Here is a 26,990-nt window from a genome sequence, read left to right as displayed (position 1 = left end):
TTGACTTTGACAACTCAATTATTAATGTTCAATTTTGTGTTAAACGTTCAGTTTTAGCAAATAGTAAAAAATAATATTAATATGGGTGATTCTGATTCTGAAAGTGCCCCTTCGGATATTGAAGGCATTGCGCAAAACGTTGTCGATTCCCTACTTCCCGAAAAATCAAGACAAACGTACGAACAAACCTATGTAAAACTTGAAGATTGGTGTAAATAGAAAGGAATCAAGAATAGTAACAACGAAAAGGTTCTCCTGACATATTTTGAACATCTTTTAAAACATAGGAAGGCTTCATCACTTTGGATATATTATTCCATGCTACGTTCAGTTATATCAGCGAAGAAAAATACAGATATTAGTAAGTACGTCCATTTTATTGCATTTCTAATAAGAAAATCGGAAGGATTTCGGTCAAAAAATCGAGAATTTTAAGAAAAGAAGACATAACTCGTTTTTGTTGGAAGCTGATGATAAAACTTATTTCCTGACAAAAGTTTCGTTGATGGTGGGACTTGCGGGAGCCTGCCGGCGTATCGAGTTGACAAATCTGCAGCTGCAAAATGTTGAAGATGAAGGACAATGCATTCATGTCATTATTCCATTTACGAAAACAAAGATATCACGAGATTTTTTTTATAACGAAAGAGAATGTTGAAGGAATAAATATGGTGGAAATGGTTCGACGATATATAGCTATGCGGCCAAGCAACACAGAGCATACTCGATTTTTTGTGGGATACAGAAATGGAAAATGTATTAAGCCACCCGTTGGCATTAATACTTTAGGGAAAATGCCGTATAAAATAGCATTGTTCCAAATCCACAACAATACACTGGACATTGTTTCCGTAGATCGTCTGCGTCGTTGCTTGCAGATTCAGGAGTGGATTTATTAACTGTTAAAAGACATGGTGGTTGGCGCTCTAACACAGTGGCAGAGAGCTATATAGAAAATTCCAAAGAAAATAAGAAAAAAGTGTCATGTAATATTTTGGGTAACATTTCTGGTAATGATGGGTCTTCAACAAGTTCAAGCACTCAGGAAATAAATTTACTTCCTAAAAATTCAACTCACCCGTAATCGTCTGGAATTAATTTAACCAATTGTACTGATATTATAATTAATGTTTACAATAAATAAACGTATTTAGGTACCTTTTTTTCTCACTCATCGTCTTGTCCCTGGCCGTAGTGTCGTGGCCAGGGAATTGCACCAAGACATATAACGATACTGGGCAGGGCTACGGACAGCCTCAAACTTGGGGCACCGGGGGGCACCCCATTGTATTTTACCCCTTACTTCTACATGAGGGGCTCTGTAGAAGTGGACCCTAGCGACTCATAGGAACACGATGAGATCTGGTAATAATAGTAATAAAAACATCACCGGTGAAGCTGTGGGGAAATACCCTAGCGACACTGGGAACAGTAACAATGAAAGTTCCAAGGGGCCAAACCCAAAGAGAACTACAGGAGAGGTGGCTGACACTTGCGTGAGACCATCCTCCGCAAGTGACATACAAGCTACCACCTCCTCCAAGGGTCGGGAGCCTACCTCCTACCTCTAAACCCAACAGGCGACACAAGCTACCGTTTCGTCTACCTGGCCTGGGTCGTAGCTCCTCGACTGTGAGCGACACGGGTCTCCGTAGGAAGTCCTGGGACTGTATGATGAGTTATAACTCAAGAAAGGGGGACACAATAGATCTCTAAGGTCGCAGAGATTAACCCCCCTCCCACTTATTCTAAATTCTAAATTCTACCTTTTTTTTGCTTGTTTCTTATTTTAAAATTTGCGCGTCTCTATCTTAAATTATACGACAGATTTAAACATTTTTGGTCAAAATTTCATTTAATCAGGTTTACAGGCTTTAGTATCAATTTCGAGACGATTGATGACGTGCATCGGAAAATGTTTTGCGATTACCGTATACCTATGCATCTATCAACTCACCACTTGATCACCTTCCTCCTCATCCAGCATATCACCATAATTGTTAAAAATCTCCTCGTCCGGACTAAGCGTGGTGGTCGTGGTAGTCGTGGTTCTAAACCTGGTCGACCATCCGTGATGCCTGAACCTCGGATACGTCACGCTGCTACCGTCACCCGCGAGCAACCGTCTCGAATCACCACCGTACCTATATCTACCCGTATCACCACTGTTCGTTTTCGAGCCATCACCTGCATCTAAACTGGCCAGTCGCGTCTTGAGTTTGTCGAAATTCGGGAATTTCGATGAGTGTCTTAGTTTGGGCACGTTGGTGTTCGTACTGTACAAGTCTGTGTTCCTTACCGAATCGATCTTGTTACTCGGATAGTACTTTTTCGTATTAGTTCTCTGGTGGTTTTTGGGGTGGTAGTCATTATTTTTCTGGTGCGCGCAGATCACTTGGGCGAAGAAGTAGAAGCACAGGATGGCGTGCCGATGCCCGAATCGCATGGTCGGTCGATCACTTTCTTTTAAGGTCTTCTTCTTTCATCTTGGAGCACCTGGAAAGAAAGGAATTTTAGTTAAACTCTGAATAGAAAATGTTAATGCTCTATAAAGTAGACAATCTTTACTATATAAAATGAAGGTATTCAAGATATATTGACCAGATGTAAAAATAACAATGTAAAAAAATAAGGTGCCCGGTGGCACAGAGGTACAGCTCTCGTCTACCAATCTAAAGGTTGTGGGTTCGAATCCTAACAGCCGGCAGTTCATCAGCCGACTATTTTTAATAAAATAAAAATAGTTATGGTACCTAGGTTGACTCAGCCTTAAATGAGTACTTGAGATTCACAATCCTGAGGTAATAATAGGCGGTTGAAGCGTAGTGCTAGCCACATTACCTTCCTTGTATACCAAGGAAGAAATACTTGCAACCAAGGCGTTAAACGCTACACACCGGAAGCTTATTATTTATTCAAAATAAAAATCTCCACTTGTTGCCACTCATTTACTAAAAAAAAACATTTATAGAAAATCATTATAATATGATTGTTTATATTAAAATGAATTATGATAATATATCATACACAGGGTGAGTTTCCTACGATGTTCTCTATGGGTATCTCGGAAACTACTGGAGATTGAGAGTGGGTTAAATGGGAAAAGAATTGCAGTTTTGTGGGGTCATAAATATGCGCCTTTTAGATTTTTGAAAAAGTTCATGGCTTACTAGGTATTTCGAAAAACAAACAAATTTTGGATATTTTTAAAATTGTTCGTAATTCCAGTATAATCTATTTTAGACAAAAAGTTTTCAGATAAAATTTGTAGATAATCACATCCCCAATGAGTTTGTGTTCTCCGATTTTTTCTAAAGTATGTTATTTTTGACATATGACACAAACATATGTTTTTTTAAATGGAAACCATAGTTGTCCGTGACTTCATAAATAGCGCCATTTTTTAAGCTTTTCGGCGATATAAGCTATAATATTTTTTATTCGCAAAAATACTTTAGCCAATTCTTATTCTTGCAAGAAATTTTCTTGCAATACAATTGGTATACAACTTTAAGATAAGGCTTTTTGTTGTAAATAAACATGATAATAAAGAATTAACGAATGCCTCGATTTATTTTCTTTTGAATTTTGTGTTCAGTAGCAAAATCACGTTTGTCCGGTAATTTTCATTCGATCCAAAAAAAATAAAAAAATGCCTTATGTCGGATTAACAGATGAACAGAGCGGGAGAATTATTACTCTCACCGAACAAGGAATGCTCCAAAGAGACGTAACAGAGATAGTAGGCGGTACCCAGGGGGTTGTATCGAAAACGTATGCAAGGTACTTGGAATTAGGAACACACAAGGATAGGCCCAGACAAAGTCGTCAAAGAGTCACAACTGAACAAGATCGCCTTGTGTGCAAAATTCCTAGAATAAATCCCATTTTCATCCAGAGTTACAAAGACAGCTTCTGGCAGCTACAGGTGTGAACGTTTCGAAGAAAAGGGCTTCGTGCTCGAAGGTTTTACAGTAGGAGAGAGTTACGGATCCCACAGTTATCTCAGCAAAATAAAATTGGCCGGCTAAATTGATGTCTTCAACATCAAAACTGGACAACTGAGAATTGACAAAATGTTCTTTTTTCGGATGAGACCAGAATTGGCCTTAGATCAGATAATCATCGAATTCGGGTTCTCAGAGCTCCATGAAGACGAGCTAGACTTCAGTCTGCCAAATCTGTACCAAGATATAAAGGAGGAACTGTAATGTTCTGGGGCGGTATTATACTGGGAGCAAAAGCTCCATTGTTACCACTTCAACAAACTTTTAACGGGTCGGAGATATGTTGATTTGGTGCTAGAACCAATCGTTAGTCTTTGGAGAGCTGCAATTGGGGATAATTTTAACTTCTTGTACGATAGTGCACCTCCCCATACCAGTAGAGTGACTAGAAAATGTCTTGAAATGGAAGGTGTCATAGTTTTGGACTAGCCTGCATGTTCACCATATCTAAACCCTATAGAACACTTGTGGGACTAGCTCAAAAGTTAGAGCTCGTTGAAACAATCCAGAAAATCTTGCACAGCTTATTGATGCAGCATTACCAGAATGGGAAAATATACCCCAAGACAACATTGAGAAGAAAAAAAAAATATATGTTTGTGTCATATGTCAAAAATGACAGAAAGAAGGCTTTAGAAAAAATCGGAGAATACAAACTTATTAGGGATATGATTAGCTACAACTTTTATCTAAAAACTTTTTATCTAAAACAGATTATAATAGAATTAGGGCCAATTTTTAAAATAGCCAAAATTTGTTTTTTTTTAAATAGCTAGTAAGCCATGAACTTTTTCAAAAATCTGAAAGGCGCCATATTTATGACCCCACAAAACTGCAATTCTTTCCCCATTTAACTGACTCTCTATCTCTAGTTTCCGAGATACCCATAGAGAACATCGTAGGAAAATCACCCTGTATACCACATACATGTCAGTTTTCAGCCTTCAAAATTCAATTTGAGAACGCCACAGTTTTTATATACAAATCATGAACTTGCTTTTTTTATAAAAAAAAGTCTAGCATAATAAGCACACATATAGTTGCATTTTGCGTAGGAAAAAGATTACAGCTCATCATAGTATGTCTCATACAGCACATCAAATCACATTTACGATGTGTTTACATTGTTAGACGCAGACACAGGGTGACACAATTCCCCCGATGTAAATATGCTACGTTTACACATTGTAGTTCAACACGTATGCACAAAGGTTAAACGTCCGCCTCACAATGTAGCCACAGTATAGCATTTACGTATACAGAAAGTAAGGGATACACAGTGTGCCGCAGAATACACAGTGCTTGTGTATTACGTTTAAACTTTGTTTACACATTGCAGTTGTGACTACCGCGTGTATACGTATGTATTTTGCTTCGTATATACATCTTGTGCTAGATTATACTACTACTTATTATGGCCGAATTTAGGAAATAATACAAGTTTTGATGCCTAACTTTTCGTTCTTTTTAAGAATTATTTATTCAATGATACCAATTATATCTTTTTAGAACGAAAATTAGGAAGGCAAAACTTTGTATTTTCCACAAGTATCTCGATCGTAAGTTCAAGAGAAGTAGCCTTAAAATTGTTCCATTTTTGTTTTGTATTAAATGTACCATTTTTCTTCCATAAAATGGATTAAGTGGTTAAAAAATAAAATTCTTATATTTCTTTATATCAAGGAACGCAATAGCGCAAATAACACAATAATAATAATTATTTACACTGCAGAAACCAGAAGTAAGAAAACACTGTAAAAGAACAGAATTTGTATCAAAATGTATTAAAAATATAAGTACCTAGTATAACAACATACTAAAATGGTAAACACTGGTATATCGCCACGATTTGGTGGACCTCGTTTAGCAGTGGCGGATACAGAGGGGGGCCCACGGGGCCCGGGCCATATTTTACATTACTTTTTATTTGGGCCCACCCTAAAATAAATTCCTGTATCCGCCTCTGTCATTTAGTCATTTTTTTCTGCTCTTTTCCTTCCAAGCAGTTGGTTTGTTAGCAAATTGTTAGCATACTCATTCATCGAGCACTCTGTTGAACTTTGTTGTATTTTATTTCCAGACTAACAATATCACTCTTAAATTTTATATGAAACTAATTATTGAATCTTAAACATATCTGTATATTGATCCATCAATAACTTACCGAATATCAGTGTAAGAAATTCTTTGAAGTGTTTAAATCTTTCTTTCTCTGGTCCATTTAAATTTTTATTATTTCCAAATTAAAAAAAAATACATATTGCAGAGCTAACCTCTTTATCATTATACGAGAATATTTGGAGTTTTCATTTATTGGAGTCAAAATTTGGTAAATTGGGTATCGAGTAATAGAAGCTGCTATAATATTAATAATACACTTAGGAAGGTGTAACAAGGTAATTAAAAACTTGTGCTTACCTTAAAATCTCTTTTAAACTACACACAAATAGATCATTTATATAGAGCTTCCGATTGAATTCCTAGAACGGAGAAAGGAAAGAGGACACATAAGATACACTTGGTCGGTGTTGTCTACGCTGAGCCTATCCGCGCGTGCGCACACCTTCATTTCATGCTAGAATGTAGACACAACAGTACACTATTACAAAGTGTCTATATTGATATTTATATTTTGATAATAAAATTATATATTCTTGCCACTTAACTGCTAATATAGAAATTTAATTCTACGCTGTGTTTGTCATAATGCGGATCAACCTGCTCTCACTACCGGTTTCGGAGCCCTACTCCATCATCAGGTGAGTGAAATGACAACCACACGTTGACAACCATACGTTTTTCTATTTTATTTATATTATGTGTATACGTCACATTTTTACAAGGTGTGTACTATAGGCACAACTATGATACGAAGTATCACACATACATATGACTTATACATTGTATGTCTCATATAACGACGTCAGATTTCATCATTTTAATAATTATTTGTTACGTTACAAAAAACTCTTTAGAATCCTGAGTGCACACGGTATACAACTAGTAAACACTGTATCACACAATTCTATCAATATAAACCCGCGTGTATCTCATATGTATATGTTAGAACTAGATGAACACTTAGCTTCACTTTAACATATTTTGTTTCTCATGTGTCTCCCTTGTAGAAACGTAATTTCATTTGGACGTGCTGTATGGGGTGATGCTAACGCAAACCTTACCGTGTGGGGCAGCATAAACATCAACACTATAGATGAGTATTAGCAGCAATCTTCGGATGGTCAAGGGGTTTTTAACAGGACACTGTCTCGTTAACGAACACCTCAGTAGATTGAAGCTAAGAAACATCGGCGAATCCAGATTCTGTGGGGAAAATGGAGGTGATTAAGTTACCCTCTCTCATACAATCTACAATCTACAAACCGAATGAGATATTATCATTAAACCGTTTTAGAAGCATTATATCATATTAAACCGTTTAAGAATAATTAGCTGTGCTCTCAATTCGCCCCTCTGCCTGTGTGAGGTATAAAACATCTGTAGTGACATCACAATCCGACCTAAAATAATTCGAACAAGAAAATGCACTGAGCTATTTATTTTAGCAACGCGATTTGAACGTACAGTATGTACTAGTGGACATATATTATGACAAATTTTCTATTTTTACATTTCTAGGCCATTCTGGTCGAAAATAAATGCACAACAACAAGCACTGATAGGTTCGTCTGATCGTTTTTCTATTAGTTTGGAAGCAACACAATTTTGTAATTAGATGGTGGCCACAAAGGTTAAGAAAATGATTAGTCCGCGGTGACATAATACGATAAGGAAGTAATTTTATTATCAACAGGCTGCTATTACACTATTTAATTATTTTACTATAAAACTTGATAAATGTAGGCTAGTCGTTTATATTGATGACTTAATAACACTATAAAACAATAACTACTGTAACGCTTGTTTAATTGTGGAAAGTTTCAGTTTTACAACTAGCTTGATTTAAAAACGAAATTTATTACAAGTTTGACTATTTTCTAATAGTCAAAACAGCTTCCCATATATCACGTCCAAATGAAATTACGTTTCTACAAGGGTGACAATCCTTAGATTGTTTTTACTTAAATCAAGGAAAGCTTTAATTTTTCTCAGCCGTAAGTTCTGAGGAACTTTTTCGAATGTCTTAGACCGTTGAAGGACACCCATTCCAAGTGACGGCACCCAGAGTAGGAGGACTTTATTTTCTTTGCCTAATTGTTGAGCTTCTCTAGGCATTCTTTGACCAACTTCGAATTGATGGTTACTGAGTTGATCGCGTTTAGTGTTGCTTGACTATCGGATAGGATGGCAATTTCCTGTTTTCGATAGTTCTTATCTAAGATAAATTGAACGCATCTTTCGACAGCGTAAATTTCTGCCTGAATGATACTGGGGTAGTTGGTTCGGAGTATTTAGTTTTCGACCCAGCTATTCCTATTCCTGTCCCTGTTTTGGTTTTGGAAGCATCAGTATACCACGTTATGGTATGGTCTTTTACATGCTGAGTAAGCGTTTCTTCCTTCCAATCCTTTTTATTACTCAATACTATAGTGAGGTGTTTCTCAAAGTTGTAAATTCTTGGTATGTCATCCACTGGGAGTTGGAGAAGTGGAATTTTCTTTTTGAGGGTATTCCAAGCCCTTGACCTGAAAATTCTTCCAGTACTGTTTCCGTCAATGACCATTCTAATCATCGCATTGGCATAACTACCGACGATAATGTGCAGTGGTGTTAGGTCTGAAGGTCTGGTAGAAATTTATAAGTCCTATTTGGGAGACGTGGAGAACGCTATCACTTTCAGCGTCTGATTCTCCAGGGTAAAAAGCGGAATAGGCGGAAGGAAGCTATCCTTGTGGATAAATATTCGTCATTGGACAGGCTCTTCAAATCGCTGCAATTATAAGCTTGTAATTAATAGATCCATTTGATGAAGAAGAAAAAGATAAAGGCCTATACGCAGGAATCTGCACGCCACCTTAAGAAGAAGAATAGTTAAAAGAAGTATTTTAAGTTAACGTGTGTTGCTGCTAAGGCTAATCTGGACGGGGACTACTTTGTTTAAGCGGAATTCGAACCGCTGTCCTCGGCAATATCATTGTCAATGGCCTACCGACTTGGCTAGTGTCTAAATCGACCCTTACTCACGAGATATCCGATCTGAATGAGCAATATATGTCAACAGATTTTACAGTTTTGCCGTGGAACAACAGCACGACAGAATTTCCAGACGGTCACCCGTCCATCCACTCGCATCGTATAGCGTCGCTTAACTTAGAATGATCTATCGGTGTTTCCACGTAGCCAAGTTATTACAATATAGTTATTACAATTAAAAATATATATTTTTTATAAATTAGATTGTAGTTAGAATAATTATTTAATAACAAAAATATCAGATAAGTTATTGAAACACCTAAGTCAAATTGACTTATCCAAATTGACAAGCTGTAAATAAAAGCCAAAATAGTACCTTAGCACTTAATTAATACCTACTTAGTTAATTCTAATTGAATTTTATAATTGATTATATAATTCTCAATAATGGGGTACCGTTAATTTAAGTTACTTAACTACCTCTCTAAACAAAACTTTAATAATAAATAAAATATAAAATAAGCTCAGAAAAGCACTATACCCCCTCCTTAATATTTTTATTTGAATAATTATTCAATGCTCAGAAAAGGTGATAGTGGTTAGTGGTTATCGTGGGTTGTTGAAGAATTTAACTAATGTCGTAACTCTTTTCGAAATATTATTAAAAAGTTTTAGGCAATATACGATAAAACTTGACTAAAAATTCAACAATTCTTTTTAAATGAATGTTGTATCCTACTAAGTACTTGAGAACCATCTATATTATCCACAAATCAAAAACCAAATTTTTAATACAATCAAGATTTCAATTTATGTCGTTATCTTTCTTTAGTAACTCCAAAATGTCGTACTCTAGATGGAACAAAACAAAAAATGCCAAAATTTTAAACCAAAATGTCATTGACAGTATGGTAATATGTTTAAGAAGAAAAGAAAACCAGAATGTAAAGGTTGCGGGTTCAGGTTCATAAAAATGTATGAAGAACAGTTTCGTTACCGTATCACGAAACATTTTCCTTTGTATAAAAAGAGTTTAAGGTACACATATACAGGAATATGTATGTATGTAAACATTTGTTTAATGCTTTAAGGAAATATTGGTCCCATGTAAATATTGTCATATATGTATTCACTATAGATATCTCTATCGTATTAAATATTTTTGTATTTACAAGTTTGCTGTACATTTATTTAAAAATTAGTTAGTAGTAGCAGTAGTATAGGTATCAATTTAAATTTATTTTCATTCTGTTGCCTCTATTGGTAGTATTGTATGTAAGATCAGTAGAAAATTAACACAATTCATTTATCTATACAGAACAAAAATTATCAAACAAACCAAAATCAAATAATTTGTTGACGATTTTTAAATTCGTTTTTCATAATTAATGTGAGATTAATCAAAACGAGATGAGGAATAAATAGATTTAATCTGAAGAATTTCTAATTTAATTATTGAATAAGGGAATTAAAAAATATACATGGTCCGGCAACAGTGCGTCGGGCAATAAGAGAATTTTGTTTATGTGCAAACCTAAAGTATATACCAGGATGTATTTCACGAAAATATTTTAACTTCTATAGGGTGGCCCAATAAAGTATGAGTGGATCTGGATGATTTTTTTGTTTTCTTTCAGATAACTTTAGATACGAGTTCTTCAGATACGAGTAAATATATTTCGATAGTTTCAGAGATATTAAAAAATAAATCAAAAATATATATTTTTCAGCCCTTCTTAAAAAGATTATTAAAAATACAAGAACTATTCTGAAATCAAAACTATATTAGGTATTTACTTTAGATGGTCTATTATTACTTTGCTATAAATATGATAATCGTAAATCATACAGGATGTTCAATATTCTATGCCAAACTTTCCAAAATATAAAATACTTTTTCTTTGTTTTTTTTTTAAATGGAACAGCCTGTATATTATTTTTTTATTAGATGGAGTGTTAAAATATGAACTTTTTGTATATAAAGTATTTCAAAATTTTTAATACTTTTGCAGATGCACGCAGTATTATTTCATATGGCGCTTTCAATAGTAAAATACGAGAGAAAAATCACTGGGTGGCTTTGATAAAAATTTACTGTGAAACCGTTAAAAATTTTGAAATACTCTAAATACAAAAAATATATTTTCTAATTCTCCATCTATTGAAAAAATAATATAGAGGGTGTTCCGTTTTAAAAATCCAAGAAATATTATTTTATATTTTAGAAAGTTGGGCGTAGAATTTTGAACATCCTGTATGATTTACGATTTCCATATTTACAGCAAAGTAAGTACAGACCGTCTCAAGTAAACGCCTAATATAGTTTTGATTTTAGGATAGTTCTTGTATTATTAATAATTTTTTAAGAAAGGCTAAAAAATATATAATTTTTATTTATTAATATCTCTGAAATTATCGAAATATATTTTCTCATGTCTTAGGATTATGTAAAGTGATCTCTGAAAGGAAGCCAAAAATGCAATAATACACAGAGTGTTCCATTTAAAAAAAACATCCCTATCCACTCACACTTCTTTGAGCCACCCTATAGAAGTTAAAATATTTTCCTGAAATACATCCTAGTACATACTTTAGGTTTGCATTTAAACAAATTTCCTAAGTTTTTTTATTCTAAGAACTACAGATTTGCCGACGCAGTTTTGCCGGACCCTGTATATTTTTTTTCACTTTTGTAATTAAATAGTCGGCCGCGAATATTTTTTTTTTAGAAAATATGCCATAACTGTTTGGAGTAGTTTAATACTATAAATTTTTTGACAATATTTAAATTCGTTTTTCATAATAATGCGAGATTAATCAAAAGGAAATGAGAAATAAATTCTTGTTTAATTAGATTTAATCTGAAGGTTTTCTAATTATTGTATAGGTGGGGAATTAAAAGATATAAGTTAGGTTGCGTACTCTTAATAAATTTTGGTAATCAAACCCTAAATTTATATTCAATTTAATCCTCAACTGGCGTGGGGAACTTTTGTCCCGCTTATGGCGTGCTGGGGTCCGACGGACCACAATTTTTTTTCAGTTAAGAATACATGATGAAGAGGTTTTATAAAAAGCTTGTTATTTTAACACTGTTTACAATATATTCAAACTTGTGAACAAACAATTTCATTAATTTTTAACAAATTAATAAGTACGGACACAAAAATAAAGTAAAACGCATTTTTTTAGGAATTTTTGACAACAGAAATATAACTTGGCTAAGAAACCCATAGAAATTAAAAACATATATGTTTTATGATTTTACCGTATTATGAAAAGTACAAACAACTGAAATGTGAAGCTAAAGTAATAAACATAAATTATTTTCAACAAAACTGCAAACCTTGAATATACATAACTTTTTCAAATACAGTTCATGCTAACATCGCATCTGCAGTTGCCGCACATGGATGGTGCACCGTTGATTCATGAGATTTTTGTTTCTTTTTGTCATTTCTCCGTCGCCTATACCATCTCTTTCGTTTCTGGTGTTGATTATTCAATTTTCTCTCTTCTATAAGAGATTCAGAATCCGAATTATGGTTACTCTTCGGAGAAAAATCAATGTCTCGATGATCTTCATATCACCACAGATTATACAGATATAATCTTTGTTTTTTCTTTATTGTTTTTCGTGGTTCCAATTTTCGGAATCGGGCACTAGTTAGGTTACTAGTTTGCGCACATAGCACGCCCACTTATGGCCTCTAAAATTGTGCACAATGCCTGACCGACACAGTTATTAGAGAGATATCGGAAAACCGAATAGCGTCATGCAGTATTTACGCGTACCTATCATGGTTACGATATGCGCGAGTCTATTACACCAAGCGCTCTTTCTAAATAACCTCTGATTAGTGGTCGAGAACTATCGATAGCCTATCGATATTTATCGATAGTTTATACTATCGAAAACTATCGATATTATATTTCTAACCATCGATAGTTTTTTTTTCGATAGTCTTTAGTAATAAAGACATAATTATCGAAAATTATTTACCAGTTTCAATAAAGAAAAGACATTCAGGTTTAATTTTTTTTATCACAACCAATCGATTTTTTGACATAGGCTGAAAATAAATAAAAATCTTCTTTTAAACGAGTTTTCGGAGCAGTTAGTCAATCCGAAATATGTCATTATTGTCAAAATTATCAAATGTCGTGTCAACACTGTCAACGTTAACTGTCAACAGTGTCAACTTTAACGTCAAACGTCAACTTCAAGCTTACGGCCAACGGATTTTTGGATCTAATCTGGCATTTTTGCTTTGCATTTTGCAATTTAATTTATATGTGATAAACAATAATAAATATAAATCAAAATATAAAAAAAAATATGTGATGTGTGATGTGTCCATTCCATTTACAGGCGGTAATTTAATATAAAAATGTTATTTAAGGAGTCTGGGTTAGTTTTTTACGTCAATGATCTCCCACAAAACATAATTTATTTAAAAAATAATCTAAAAATTGGTAAACTCACTAATTATTATGACTATCGAACACTATCGATAATAATCGATGGTCAAAGGACCGACTATCGATAATTATCGATGGTGGGGACTATCGTTAGTTCTCGACCACTACCTCTGATAACGTTTAAAAATTGCTTAAATGGGCATGTGCGGGTATTTGACAACCGGAGCCGGCCGGCGAGATCTTTTATTTTAGGTTATGTTTGAATTGTTTTGAATTATTGCTTTAGTTTTATTAGGTAATTTGATATTTAAGTAGCTGGGATTAGTTTTAATTAAATAAATATGGCCCAAAATATGGGTTACACACCTTCCAATACTAAAGAACCTATAATGAGTCTTAGGTTTACAGCAGATGACGACTTAGCCCTTCTAAGAGAATTTGTTGCTTGTTGCCCTAAACTCACTGGCAGACGTTGAACAATAAAGCACTGGAAATAAGCACTTTAGCCCTTTATTTTTAAAATACCTAGTAAACAAAACAATTTCAAAGTTTTAAATTCAAAGTTAGGTTAAGTTTAAATAGCGGACGCGACGCGATCAGAATTCTTTCCGATCCGGTAACTATAAATGAAGAGAGTTAATACCAAGAACAGTTAACCTAATTGGACTGCTCATTCAGCCAAAATTGTCCGCCAGGTGCATGCGAAAACTACTCGCTTTGTGACGTCATTGTAGCCCTTGTCATGGTTATCAGTCCTTATCCTTTAATAATACACACACGTGCATTATTGGTTACCGAACGCAAAACGTTCGTTATTTAGTTTATTTATTTAAACACCTTATATGTATGCAGTATAGAAAATTAACTGTATAAATCGTATTAAATACTCGGATAATGCATTTTTAAGAACAGCACTTCCCAGCATCACCTTTTGCAAGCATTCTTTTTAGAGTACTTCCATATTTTGCTTTAAAATAATTAATAAACAAAATCGTGGGCACTTAGTATGCACTTTGTCACAATCCACAACACAAAATGAACGTATTTATACACTTTATAGCTCTAAAAACTTTAAAGACACCTTTTTCACATTTAAAATTGACAAAATAATTAACTCAAAATATCTCAGCTGTTATTTTTATAAGTTTACCATAGGCAACTAATAATACACACTATCATGACAAGGCCACGAAGGCTTTGACAAGGACTACAATGACGTCACAACTGTCAGCTGAAGCGCAGGAAGAGGCGAACGTACGTCTTATGAGGATGAGCAATCCTATTAGTTTACCGTTCTTGAGTTAATACCGCCTCACGTAAAGAAAATAACACCTGGCCTTATTAACGTCCATGCACGCTATTCGGTTTAGCGATATCTCTCTATTACGCTGTTTATTGTTAATTGTTATTTTACGCGAGTTTATTTTTGCGCACAGGAAATTTGACTCGTTTGGACATCGTCATAAAAAACAATTTTCGTATCACGAATTAGGGACAAGATTTTTATCTGTATACTTATAGGATACCTAATCTGTGATATCACTTTAAGTCTCTTTAATTTTATCAAGCCACTCAATTAATGCTTCCTCAAAATTAGCGTCCCAATGAGGCACACTTTTTAGACTACCCACCATCCTAATAATGAAACATTCTTGGCATGGTGGTGCCACACAGACCCCAATGAAACTTTACACCCCGCTGGTAGGAACAATACTTGATAAAAACAAGTGGACGTTTAACAGTTGCATATGGGTACCCTAACTTAAAGGTAAATGACGCGGCGAGGCCTAAATGTTAAACGAAAAATTTTTACAGAAGTTTAAATAGTGCTTGGGGTCCGCTAGTCCCCACCACGCCAGGTGGGGATTAATCTTTTTATTCCAAAGTCCGAGGTCATGATAGCGTTTATCAGCAAAATCAAAAAAGTGTCATATCTTTAAGTTAATCTGTGATATTGCCAACTATTTTAATCATAGGTGATCGGTTCGTATTTCTCAAAAAATTTTGGCTTCAATTTAAATAAACTAAAACATATACGCGGAAAAGCATAAATTTAAATACACATAACTCAGTCAAATAAACAGCATTATTATTAGTTGTAATATTTTACGTCTCTTTGTATATTAGCCAACGCGTTTTAACTGGCATTACCGCATTACGCGAGCAGATGGTTATAAAATCTGGGGATAAATATAATTTTGCGTAATCCAAACGGGAGATTTTCCTGGTCTCCGGTTGTCATAAATAGGACATCACTTTGTGTAATCTATACGAATACTGTTGAAGTAGGTCGCCGGTTTCTTTGTGGATCGCATCGCAATGCTTTGAACTTATTATTGGCTAGGCTCGAAATGTGATAAACGCAAATCGCGTCTGATTATGCGAATTGCCAAGATTTATTGATTTGTCGGTGATGGTTTGTTTGTCTTTTCTTCAAGAAAATGTATACAGGCTGTTTCAAAAAAATGTACCATCTCTCGTGGGGACGTTCCTCACGTAAAAATAAGATTTATTTTTCATATCAACATAGGTCCGATTCAGTCAGATTACAGGGTGTTAAAGTCTTAATATTTTTTTGATTTATTATAATTTTCTTCGAAGTACTTCTAGCGTTTCGAACGAAATTTTGATGGTAAAAGTTACTATAAATGCGACATATTTTATAACTAAAAAAAGTGTCCACATATTCACCAGGGAATATTTTTTTCTAAAAAAGGTATGTACGCCACTAACTTTTTTCTCTCGCTAGCGAAATACTGTAAGCAGTTTAATGCCGATTAGAAGTTGTCTCTTGGTATTTTGTCGATTTCGGCCTCCTTGATGAGATAAACGCAATTTTATTAATTTGCCTTGATCCAAGTCTAATAGCTTAAAAAAAATTAATATTATTAACTTGCGAAAGTTCTAAATAAGTACTCATTGATTCTTCATCAAAAAATACGAAAAAGGTTCCTATAAACACGGGTGTGGAAATGCATAGTTTTAGAGTTACAGGATGTTAAAATTTTAAAATTAGGTTTTTTGTAATTATTTTAAATGCCATTATTTTTTTATTTGAATTTGCTGTAGGTTGGACTAGTAGTAATAATAACTAATAGTAATAATATTTAATAATAAATTAGGTAGAATATATAATTTATTAATTTTATTTTTATTTTAATTTTATTAATTTTGTGATTAATAAAATTCCGTTTATCTCATGAAGAAGGCCGAATTCGACGAAATATCAAGAGATAACTTTTAATTGACATTAAACGGCCTACAAAATTTTGATATAAAAAGAAAAAAATCAGTGGCGCACATGTTTTTTTTTTGAAAAATATTCCAGTGATAGCCCATATGCACGTCCCTGATGAATTTATCGACACTTTTTTAGTAATAAAGTATGTAGCACTTATAGTAACTTTTACTCTCAAAATTTCATCACTAAAAGTACTTGGAGGAAAATTATAATAAATCGAAAGATTATTAAGATTTTAACACCCTGCAGCTACGAAACAAAGCAGAATAGAAAAAAAATCTCTAAATAAAGTAGACCCGGCATTTCATTCATAAAAAGAAAAAGATCAGAATCAGACATTCGTTTCTTGTTCTCTGCGAGTGGGAACAAGACGGGCTGATCGCAGTCATGAAGGATTCCCGAGAGAATGGCAACGCTGTTCAGAGATATTGAGAATGTGTCCCAGTGGCGTAGTTACTTTGATTGTAATATATAATTTAATATTATATTCTCGGAAATATGATTTTTGGATACGATATATTGTTGTGCTAGATGGCTCTTCAAATTTTGAAAATGACTACTTCTATACTCCAATCACTTCTATACGAAAATAACTAATTGAAATTATGATATGCACATTTCCATAGTAATGTCTGTAAATTGCTCCAGTAGTAATATAATCCATCAAGCGTTCAATGAATACGAGCCGAAGACGACTTTTATAAAACATTTATGTGAATTAATGGTATTATTTTGATTGAAGCAACGGTGAAAAATGAGAATATTTTAAAACTGTCGTGACGAATTGCAATTTAATATTAGGTATAAAAATATTACTATTTATAACAACAATAATAAAGATCTTTGTTAAACAAAAGAAAATTTCTAAAATAGTTACTTTATATATACGTATTTGATTTTTAAATGGTGTAATATAAATTTGATTTTTTTTTGGATATCGATTTGTGTTTCTGGAAACGTTTTATCCTTTTATAATTTTTCTATAATCAGTATTACTTTTTGACAAGTTTTATGTCAATTTTTAATAAATGACATATAGAAATAGACCTCGCCAAAATTATATTCGATTGTTATTCCCAGCAGTCTTGACGCCGTTTTTTTTTCGATCATACAGTATTTAGTATGTAATATCCATTATATAAATCTATTTTGATTTTACACTTAAAAAATCATCTTCAATAACTAAAAATCCTAATAACAATCAGTATGATCGAAAAAAAAGGCGTCCAGTTGGCTTAGAAATGAACATCGATGACATTCCCCATATACGCCGTTTTTTTTTCGATCATATGATATATAGAACACTATTGAACATTTTTCGTAATTGTGACATCTTTAATTTTTTTATATATTTTTTCAACAAATTAATATTCGCATTTGTATACTTGGTTTTGATAATATTTAAATATTATGATCAAGATATTCAATAAAACCAAACGTGACGAAACTAACTTAATGTAATGGTTCACTACTTATAACGGTACATTCCAAAACTGTGTGATTTACTAATATTTTCAAAGATTTTTTCCTATTTTACCTTTCGGCACCGCACTGATGTAACATAGTCTTACTCACATTCGAAATCAAACTTCTAGGTTTAAATCGTCTCTATTTTTGCAAATTAAGCAAGTTCGCACCATTGTCTTATTGTTTCTGAATAAAATCACTAAAAATAATACCACAAAACACTAAAATATCTGGAAATCACCTCATAAAACATTTCGAAAAACCACAACACATTGGCAACGCCGTAAAGCAATTTATGAACGAATTCGAACTGGATGTTTTGTTGGGTGCCTGAATTTAGGAGTAAAGATAGTAAAATGCGTACGTTTTCAGTATCAGCTGGCGTTGCGACGTTGTCGATTAAAAATTGACATTCGATTAAAAATCGACATGTCGAATCTAAAAATTATAATTACAGAAGATTTAAATAACGGCTAATGCTGATTGGGAGTGCATAGTTCGTGATACTAGGCTACCTTTAATTATTATCGGTTTAAAGTATTCTACGACATAATCTTTATTTGGAATTCCTGGTTTACAATGTGGCTTAGCTATCCCCGTACGTATACGTAGGTAAGATTTCCTTTTAAATGCGGTCGAAGTGGAAATTTGGCAAACATGCAATTTTCTAAGGCAATGATGGATTTCGCCAAAATGTAAGTCGCCGGGTCTAATTTATTTCGATGTCATTGAATCGGACCTATGTTGATATGGAAAATAAATCTTATTTTTACGTGAGGAATCTCCCCACGAGAGATGGCACATGTTTTTTGAAACACCCTGTATATTTACAAGAATTGAAATAAGAAAAGCTAAAATTATTGAGAACGGTATCATTCCAAAATTGAATTTGAGGAAATTAACTAAATATGGAATACCAAATAGTTTTTGTGTTATATAGAGTGTCCCAGAAATAAGTACAGATATTTTAAGGGGTGGTAGATCTCGATAAAAGACACACATTTTCTCTTTACCGTTTTTCAAATAAGTCCAAAATAACCGAGTTATTTTATTTTGAAAAAAATGATTTAATATGAAATAATACTGCTTGTATCTGCAAAACTATTAAAAATTTTGAAATACTTTAAATACAAAAATGTTCATTTTTTAACCGTCAATCTAATAAAAAAAATTATATACAGGGTGTTCCATTTAAAAAACAAAGAGAAAATATTTTATATTTTAGGAAGTTTGGCGTAAAATACTGAACATCCTGTATGATTTACGATTACCATATTTATAGCAAAGTAAGAACAGACCATCTAAAGTAAATACCTAATATAATTTTGATTTCAGAACAGTTCTTGTATTTTTAATATTTTTTTTAAGAAGGGCTGAAAAATATATATTTTTGATTTATTTATTAATATCCCTAAAACTATAGAAAAATATTTACTCATGTCTTAGAATTATGTAAAGTGATCTGAAAGGAGACCAAACATGCAATAATATACAGGGTGTTCCATTAAAAAAATCATCCAGATCCACTTACACTTTTTTGAGTTTGCAAAAATCTTAAGTTTTTTTATTCTAGGAGCTACAGATGTCCGACGCACTTTTGTCTGACCCTGTATATTTTACACAGTAGTGTAGTGTACTCTTATATAATAGCAACAAATCTGTAAATATTAGTTGTGTAGGTATTTAAAAATACTGGAATACGTCCAACTACTTAAAAAACACCTGCTGTTCGGTAAAGTGAAAATTTTCCAAAGTCTAAACCAAAGTTTCAAAAATATATTTTAACGAATTAACTTCTTATCTTGTTTTAAATGATCTAAGATTGTTTTATTAAATATACTGGGTGTTTCTTAAAAGTGGTTCACCCCTATAACTTTTTATTTATTTTTTTCAGAAAAATAAACGAGATTTTGTATGTTAGTATATGTATATGACATAAATTATGATTGATTGACGCATTCAATTATTGTTTTCAGCCAGTTCTTGTTTCACCGGAAATGACTAAAACTTTTGATGTTTAAATGGCATCCACGTTTTTGTTTACTTTATTCGATATAAAATAACACTCCGAATAGAATGACATATCATATGTCAACTTTGGACATTTTCGTATTGACATCGTATTTTTATCATCGTATTTAACCGTCTTAGAAAGATGCTATGCAATATGCACCTGAATATTGCTATGGTGGTGCTACGTATTCTCCACGCTCCTAAATGGTGATTCAGTTCAGAAGTCATAGTAGGCTTTGGAAAAAAGTTGCTTTTGACGTAATAGTATAAACGTCAAATTGTTATTAGATCAACATTTTGATAGTCTTAGCAGCGTTTTTTTTTATCTTTTGGTTGCTTTTTCAAAATGCCAACAACTTCAACTACTTCAAATAATAAAGGCATTTTGAAAAAGCAATTAAAAGATAAAGAACGCTGCTAAGATCAAAATGTTGATCTAACAACAATTTGACGTTTATACTATTATGTCAAAAGCAGCTCTTTTCCAAAGCCTACCATGACTTCACTGAGGCATCGTTTCTTGTTCACTCTTATTAATATCTTAATTAGTAGATATTAATGCATCTGGTGTTATGGTATCCTGGTATATCGTCGATTTTCAAATAAACTGTTTCTCTGTTATTTTTTGTTAGAATGGGTATAATCAAGAGGGCTACTGATACCATGTTGTAAAAATAAGATAATTAAGGGCTTATTTTTTGGTATTTATTATAATTTTGCTAATATCTTCGGTTTGAAAGAAGATATAAAGATGCGGTTTTCGTTAACTTTTTAAGCTTTTACTGCTATTTACTATCAGCTAAAATTACATATATTATCGTATTTAATTTTTTTGAAAAAAACGCGCTTAAATTGTAAGTTAATTGTAATTATTATTTTTATGGTATAATATAGAGTAAGAAACGCTCTTTTAAACGAGCCCTCGTTTGTTGGATTCTGATCATCCAGTCCGGAGTTATTAACATTTAAATAAAGACAGCTCTAACCTTTCCCCACCACTTTATTTTAGCAGATAAGGGAAAATAGTTCTAACAAAAAAAATCCAAAATTTTCTGAAGATTATGAAGCTATTATTTATAGTACCCATTATCTAGGCAAAATTCTATAAAAATTCTATTTTCTTATATTTCATAGCAATTGCGCCCTCTAGTTGCCGTTTTACAAACTTGAAAATAATTTCCAGCAATTTCTCATAGCCCCTTTAGTTATAAATATTTGTTTTCCGTATGCCCTACAGCTAATACTTTTCGAGATACAGCCGAGAGCTATTCTTAGTGGGACACCCTGTACAACATAGTGTGAAAGTGAGAAAAATGGCATACCTTGGACATGTGATGCGTAATGATAAATACCAACTTATCCAACTAATACTGTAGGGCAAAATAGATAGTAGAAGAGGTCATGGATGCTGACGAACATCATGGCTGAAAAATATTTGACAGTGGACGGGAATTACATTATTCACACATTATTTATTTTTATATTTTGACGGTACATTTATTCAGGGCGGCTGTCAATAGTACTCAATAGGATTATATGGACCAACATGATTGCCAACATCCATAGAGGATAAGCACTGAAAGAAGAAGAATATCGTATTTTAAATTTTAATTTAGATGATCAATCAATCCTGATTTGTCACGAAAACGTACCAAATCTTTTTTTTATTTAAAAAAATAAAAAAGTTATAGGAGTGAGCGACACCCGGTATTTCGATGCATCGAGCTCTCATCATCGTAGATTTTCTTATTCTGAAGAATGTAAATACGAACACCCGTCAAATATTTCACCGTGACATTAATTATGGTCTTGTACAATACCACAAAAACCGTAAACAAAACCATAATGACTTTTTCGTCAGTTTACATCACAACACCTTCCGTTTGTTTTCTCAAACAATAGTCGTAACCGTCGGTCCTTTAATGGATTATTATTCTACCACCTAATTTTTCTATTTTAAGGTTCCGTTTTCACCGAAACGACACGGTACGTCTGTTATTTCTCCAGAAAAGTAAGTTAACATAGAGAGATTCTGCAGTCAACTGTATTCCAGTGACAACTTCGTCAGGAAAAACCTCGATTATGTCAAGGTTTTTGAATAGATGAAAACAGTTTCCACTTTGCCATCATTATCACCTCCATTCCTCTACAAAATGGCAAGGTCTAATTCTAATTTGAAGTTTTGTATTCAAGACATCTTCATCAACTTTCTAATTTAAACACGGACCTGGACTTTTTATTTCACTCATTAACGTCCTTTCTGAGTACAAAATACAGGGTGGTCCGAACTGTATTCCGGAAACTTCGGCAGCATATTCTGCAGATAAAAATAAGTAAAAAAGTTCGTATATGTATATGTCAGAAAATGCTTCGTTTCGGAGATACAGGGTGTAGAAATTTCATTTTTATTTCAATTTTTTCAAAATAATTTCTGAACTAACGTCAATATTTGGAGGGGAATTGGTGTCTGGGAGTTTTTTGACATGAAAAATTTGATTTTGATGTCAAGATGACTCTTATTTGTAGGGGACTCTACTTACATGTCTTTTAACTGTTTGGAAGGGTAATAAAATTTCGTCCGTGCCTGTATAAAACTACCGAGTCAAAATATATACATTTCCGTGATTATTTACGTAAAAAATGTTACTTGGTGAAAATCGCTACAAGCAACCATTCTCGAGATATTTGGAATGGAAGTAGCCATAACATGTCAATATTGATAATAAATAAACATATTGACTAGATAATTATTTGACTGAAATGGATAAATTTGGGAATTTTTTTTTTAATTAATCATAAATTTTTCTTCGAAAAAAAGGATGCTAAGACAGTTTCTGTTGAACTTCTGGCACAAAAACTTTTCAAATTCATGATTCAGTCTAGCAAATGAAAATTGGTGTATTAAAATATATGTTTACCTAATTTATGTCAGTTATGACAGGTATTGATAATTTTGATTCCAAATATCTCGACCTGTATATAGGATCCTACATCTCCTACGCGGAGCAAGGGGCTTCAATGAAAGCTCTCCATCGGGTTCTATTTTTGGCAGTTGTTTTTGCTTCCTTCCATGCTGACCCTACTTGTTCAAGCTCATCTAGTATGGAACGTTTCCATGTTTGAGCAGGTCGTCTTTGCTTTCTTTTTCCTTGAGGATTCCATTCCAACGCTGATCTTGCTATATTACTATCCGGTATGACAAGGTATGACCTATCCAACCCCATTTTATTTTGCGAATTTCAATGTCTACTTCTTGTTGGTTTGTAAGATGAAGCAGGTCGGTATTGCGGATAGTGTCTAGCCAAAAGATTTTAAGTATTTTTCTCAAGCAGCCATTGATAAACACCTGTGGGCGTTTGATAGATATTTTTGTCACTCTCCATGTCTCGCAGCCATGTAGTAAAACTGGTATGACGTTGGAATTAAATATTCTTAATTTTGTTTGTATGGAGAGTTGACGGGAGGTCCAAACTGATTTTAGTTGGCCAAAGGCTCGCTGCGCCTTCCAGATCCTGATCCTGCTGACAATATCCGCGTCTGCGCCACCGTTTGCTGTTACAATACTATCCAGGTAAGTAAACTCTATTACATTCTCGACATTTTTGATTCCTACTAGTGAAGGATTACGATTCTTTTTAGTGAATCGAATCACACGATTCAATTTCTCATATTGAATCGACTCGATGCCGAAGATTCGTTCATTTTAACGAACCACATGCAGAATTTACGTTTCATAAAAACAAGAGTCGTAATCGTTGTTAGGACAATTACTTAAGGTACCAGAAAAAGAAATATACAGTTCTTTTATTTGTTTTTCAACACTTTATGACGCTGGCGTAACTGGATTGATTATTTTACCAATAATTCTAAATTATCAATCCAATTTATATTATATACTATTTATTAAATACTTCTTAATACCAATTTAATATTTTAGAGCCATATTTTAATTCCGATTTAATAATCATAATAAATAGTATATATTATCGCATGATCCAAAAAAATGGCGTCCAGTTGGCTTGGAAAAGAACATCGATGACATTCCGCATATAATTTTACATGTAAAATGACAGCGATCTTCATTTTATAACCATCGCTGACTCCGTTTTGTAAATAAATATTTATTTGGAGTTTCATAAAAACACGACTTCGTCTTTTAGGCCGACATTTAATAGTCAGTAATACCATATGATTGAAAAAAAAACGGCGTCCAGTTGACTGGGAAATGATGATCAATTACATTTACCATATATATTTACATATAAAATGACAGCGATCTTCATTTCACAGCCATCGCTGACGCCGTTTTTTTTCGATCCTACGGTATTATTTTAACAAAAATATTAACATGAAAATTAAATACCTTACAAATACTCCCCTAGCACAGTATAAATACGTTTCTTTTCTTGTAAAAGTTAGAAACGAACGAAATTCCCACGATTCTTTTTTACGGCTCATCGTTTAAATCTTATGGATCTGTGCTGGCCATGATTCAATTGAACGAATCGTATTGTAAGTAATGAATCAATTCTCACGGCTCTTTGAACGCACGGTCGCATTGTGATCCGATTCAATTCTCACGATTCTTTTTTACGGCCCATCGTTCAAATCTTATGGATCCGTGCTGGCCACGATTCAATTGAACAAACCGGATTTTAAGCAATGAATCAATTCTCACGACTCTTTGATCACACGATCGCATTGTGATCCGATTCAATTTTCACGATTCTTTTTTACGGCTCATCGTTCAAATCTTATGGATCCGTGCTGGCCACGATTCAATTGAACAAACCGTATTTTAAGCAATGAATCACTTCTCACGACTCTTTGAACACACGATCGCATTGTGATCCGATTCAATTTTCACGATTCTTTTTTACGGCTCATCGTTCAAATCTTATGGATCCGTGCTGGCCACGATTCAATTGAACGAATTGTATTGTAAGTAATGAATCAATTCTCACGACTCTTTGAACGCACGGTCGCATTGTGATCCGATTCAATTCTCACGATTCTATTTTACGGCTCATCGTTCAAATCTTATGGATCCGTGCTGGCCACGATTCAATTGAACGAATCGTATTGTAAGTAATGAATCAATTCTCACGACTCTTTGAACGCACGATCGCATTGTGATCCGATTCAATTCTCACGATTCTTTTTTACGGCTCATCGTTCAAATCTTATGGATCCGTGCTGGCCACGATTCAATTGAACGAATCGTATTGTCAGTAATGAATCAATTCTCACGACTCTTTGAACGCACGGTCGCATTGTGATCCGATTCAATTCTCACGATTCTTTTTTACGGCTCATCGTTCAAATCTTATGGATCCGTGCTGGCCACGATTCAATTGAACAAACCGTATTTTAAGCAATGAATCAATTCTCACGACTCTTTGAACACACGATCGCATTGTGATCTGATTTAATTCTCACGATTCTTTTTTACGGCTCATCGTTCAAATCTTATGGATCCGTGCTGGCCCCGGTTCAATTATTGAATGAACCGTATTCCAAGCAATGAATCGAATTTCACGATTCATTTTTAATACTCGTTCAAATGAACGATTCGTTCAATCTTTGTCCACCTCTAGGTAATTCCTACATTAAATTCGTTTTGATTTTGTTTATTTAGGTTAGGTTAGGTTAATCTCTCTATATCTACGTAATTCTCTGAGGTTATTTCGGACCCAACGGGCAAAACGTAAACTGAAAAAAGCGCATTGTCTATAAATAAAGATCTGTCGACAGGTCACGCTGCATGTTAAAGAAGAGGAATGTGATATATTCGGTGGCGATTAACACATAGTCTTAAACATTCTTACGTTCGAAATAGCTCCGTTTAATCGAGCGAATTTATAGCGATGTTGTTTTGATTGACTAATTATACTTTATTTAGATTGGACTTAGAAGTTGTGTTAAGAGCTTATTTACGAACTGATAATACATGCTCATTACTTTTATTGGTTATAAATGTTTTAGTTCCATATCCATATATAAAAGACTCGCGTGTACCCGCGACTTCGTTCGCGTCAAATTAATCATTTGTAATGGTGATGATAAAGCAAAGCAAGAATTTCCATTAACATACAAACTGGATAAAATTTTCTCACATTTATGTCAGCATGAGAAAAAAACTTGGTAATATTTGAGGGGTAGTTTAATCTCGTTGGAATTTGACTTTTGAAAAATCCGTTTGCCAAAAATAAGCTTTTTACGTCAAGCAGTTTAAGCAGAATCGTGGTTAATCAATTACCCAACTTTTTGGAACACCTGTATGATTTTTTAAAAATATCAAAACATGTAAAAAAACGAAAGAAGTTATGCGTGTCCAAGCATTTTCCCGAAAGATTAACCGTTTTTTAAATAACAAAATATTGTAATATTTGAGGGGCGTTTTCACCCTCTTGGAATTTGAGATTCGAGAAACACCTCCTTATCGAACCTCTACACCCCACAGCAGGGTTGGAAAAAATCATGATTTTTAAAAAAAAATCCAAAAAATCAGATTTTTTTGATTTTAATAGAAAACATTATTTAAATCGGATTTCCAAATAATTAGGTCTTAATTCCAATTAAAGTCCTATTCTAAATGGCTAAATCTTCATAACTATGCCCGATACTGCTAACATTAACAATTCTACGGCGCGTGTCATTTTCCCACATCTGTCGCCTAACCAATATATTCCGCAAAAAAAGTCGCCCGCTTTAGATCTAAAAGATTTTTTTTGAAATGTCAGGAG

The 26,990-nt window shown here is 33.5% G+C and overlaps 1 protein-coding gene across 2 annotated transcripts in view; it reads right to left on the bottom strand.

Annotated features, from left to right (window-relative positions):
• Positions 1-26,990, bottom strand: part of LOC115888137 — a 188,070-nt gene that overhangs the window by 155,712 nt on the left and 5,368 nt on the right. For both annotated transcript variants that reach the window (XM_030907726.1, XM_030907727.1), the window contains exon 2: positions 1,958-2,496. In XM_030907726.1, coding sequence (XP_030763586.1) covers positions 1,958-2,446 — 489 coding nt within the window. In that variant the 5' untranslated portion in view covers positions 2,447-2,496. The remainder of the gene's footprint in view (positions 1-1,957; positions 2,497-26,990) is intronic.

Source organism: Sitophilus oryzae, unplaced genomic scaffold (genome assembly GCF_002938485.1).
Source record: "Sitophilus oryzae breed Bouriz unplaced genomic scaffold, Soryzae_2.0 scaffold_684_pilon_pilon, whole genome shotgun sequence".
NCBI classification, from domain to species: domain Eukaryota; kingdom Metazoa; phylum Arthropoda; class Insecta; order Coleoptera; family Curculionidae; genus Sitophilus; species Sitophilus oryzae.
The sequence above is the reverse complement of the archived record's forward strand: the minus strand, read 5'-3'. Positions and strand labels throughout refer to the sequence as shown.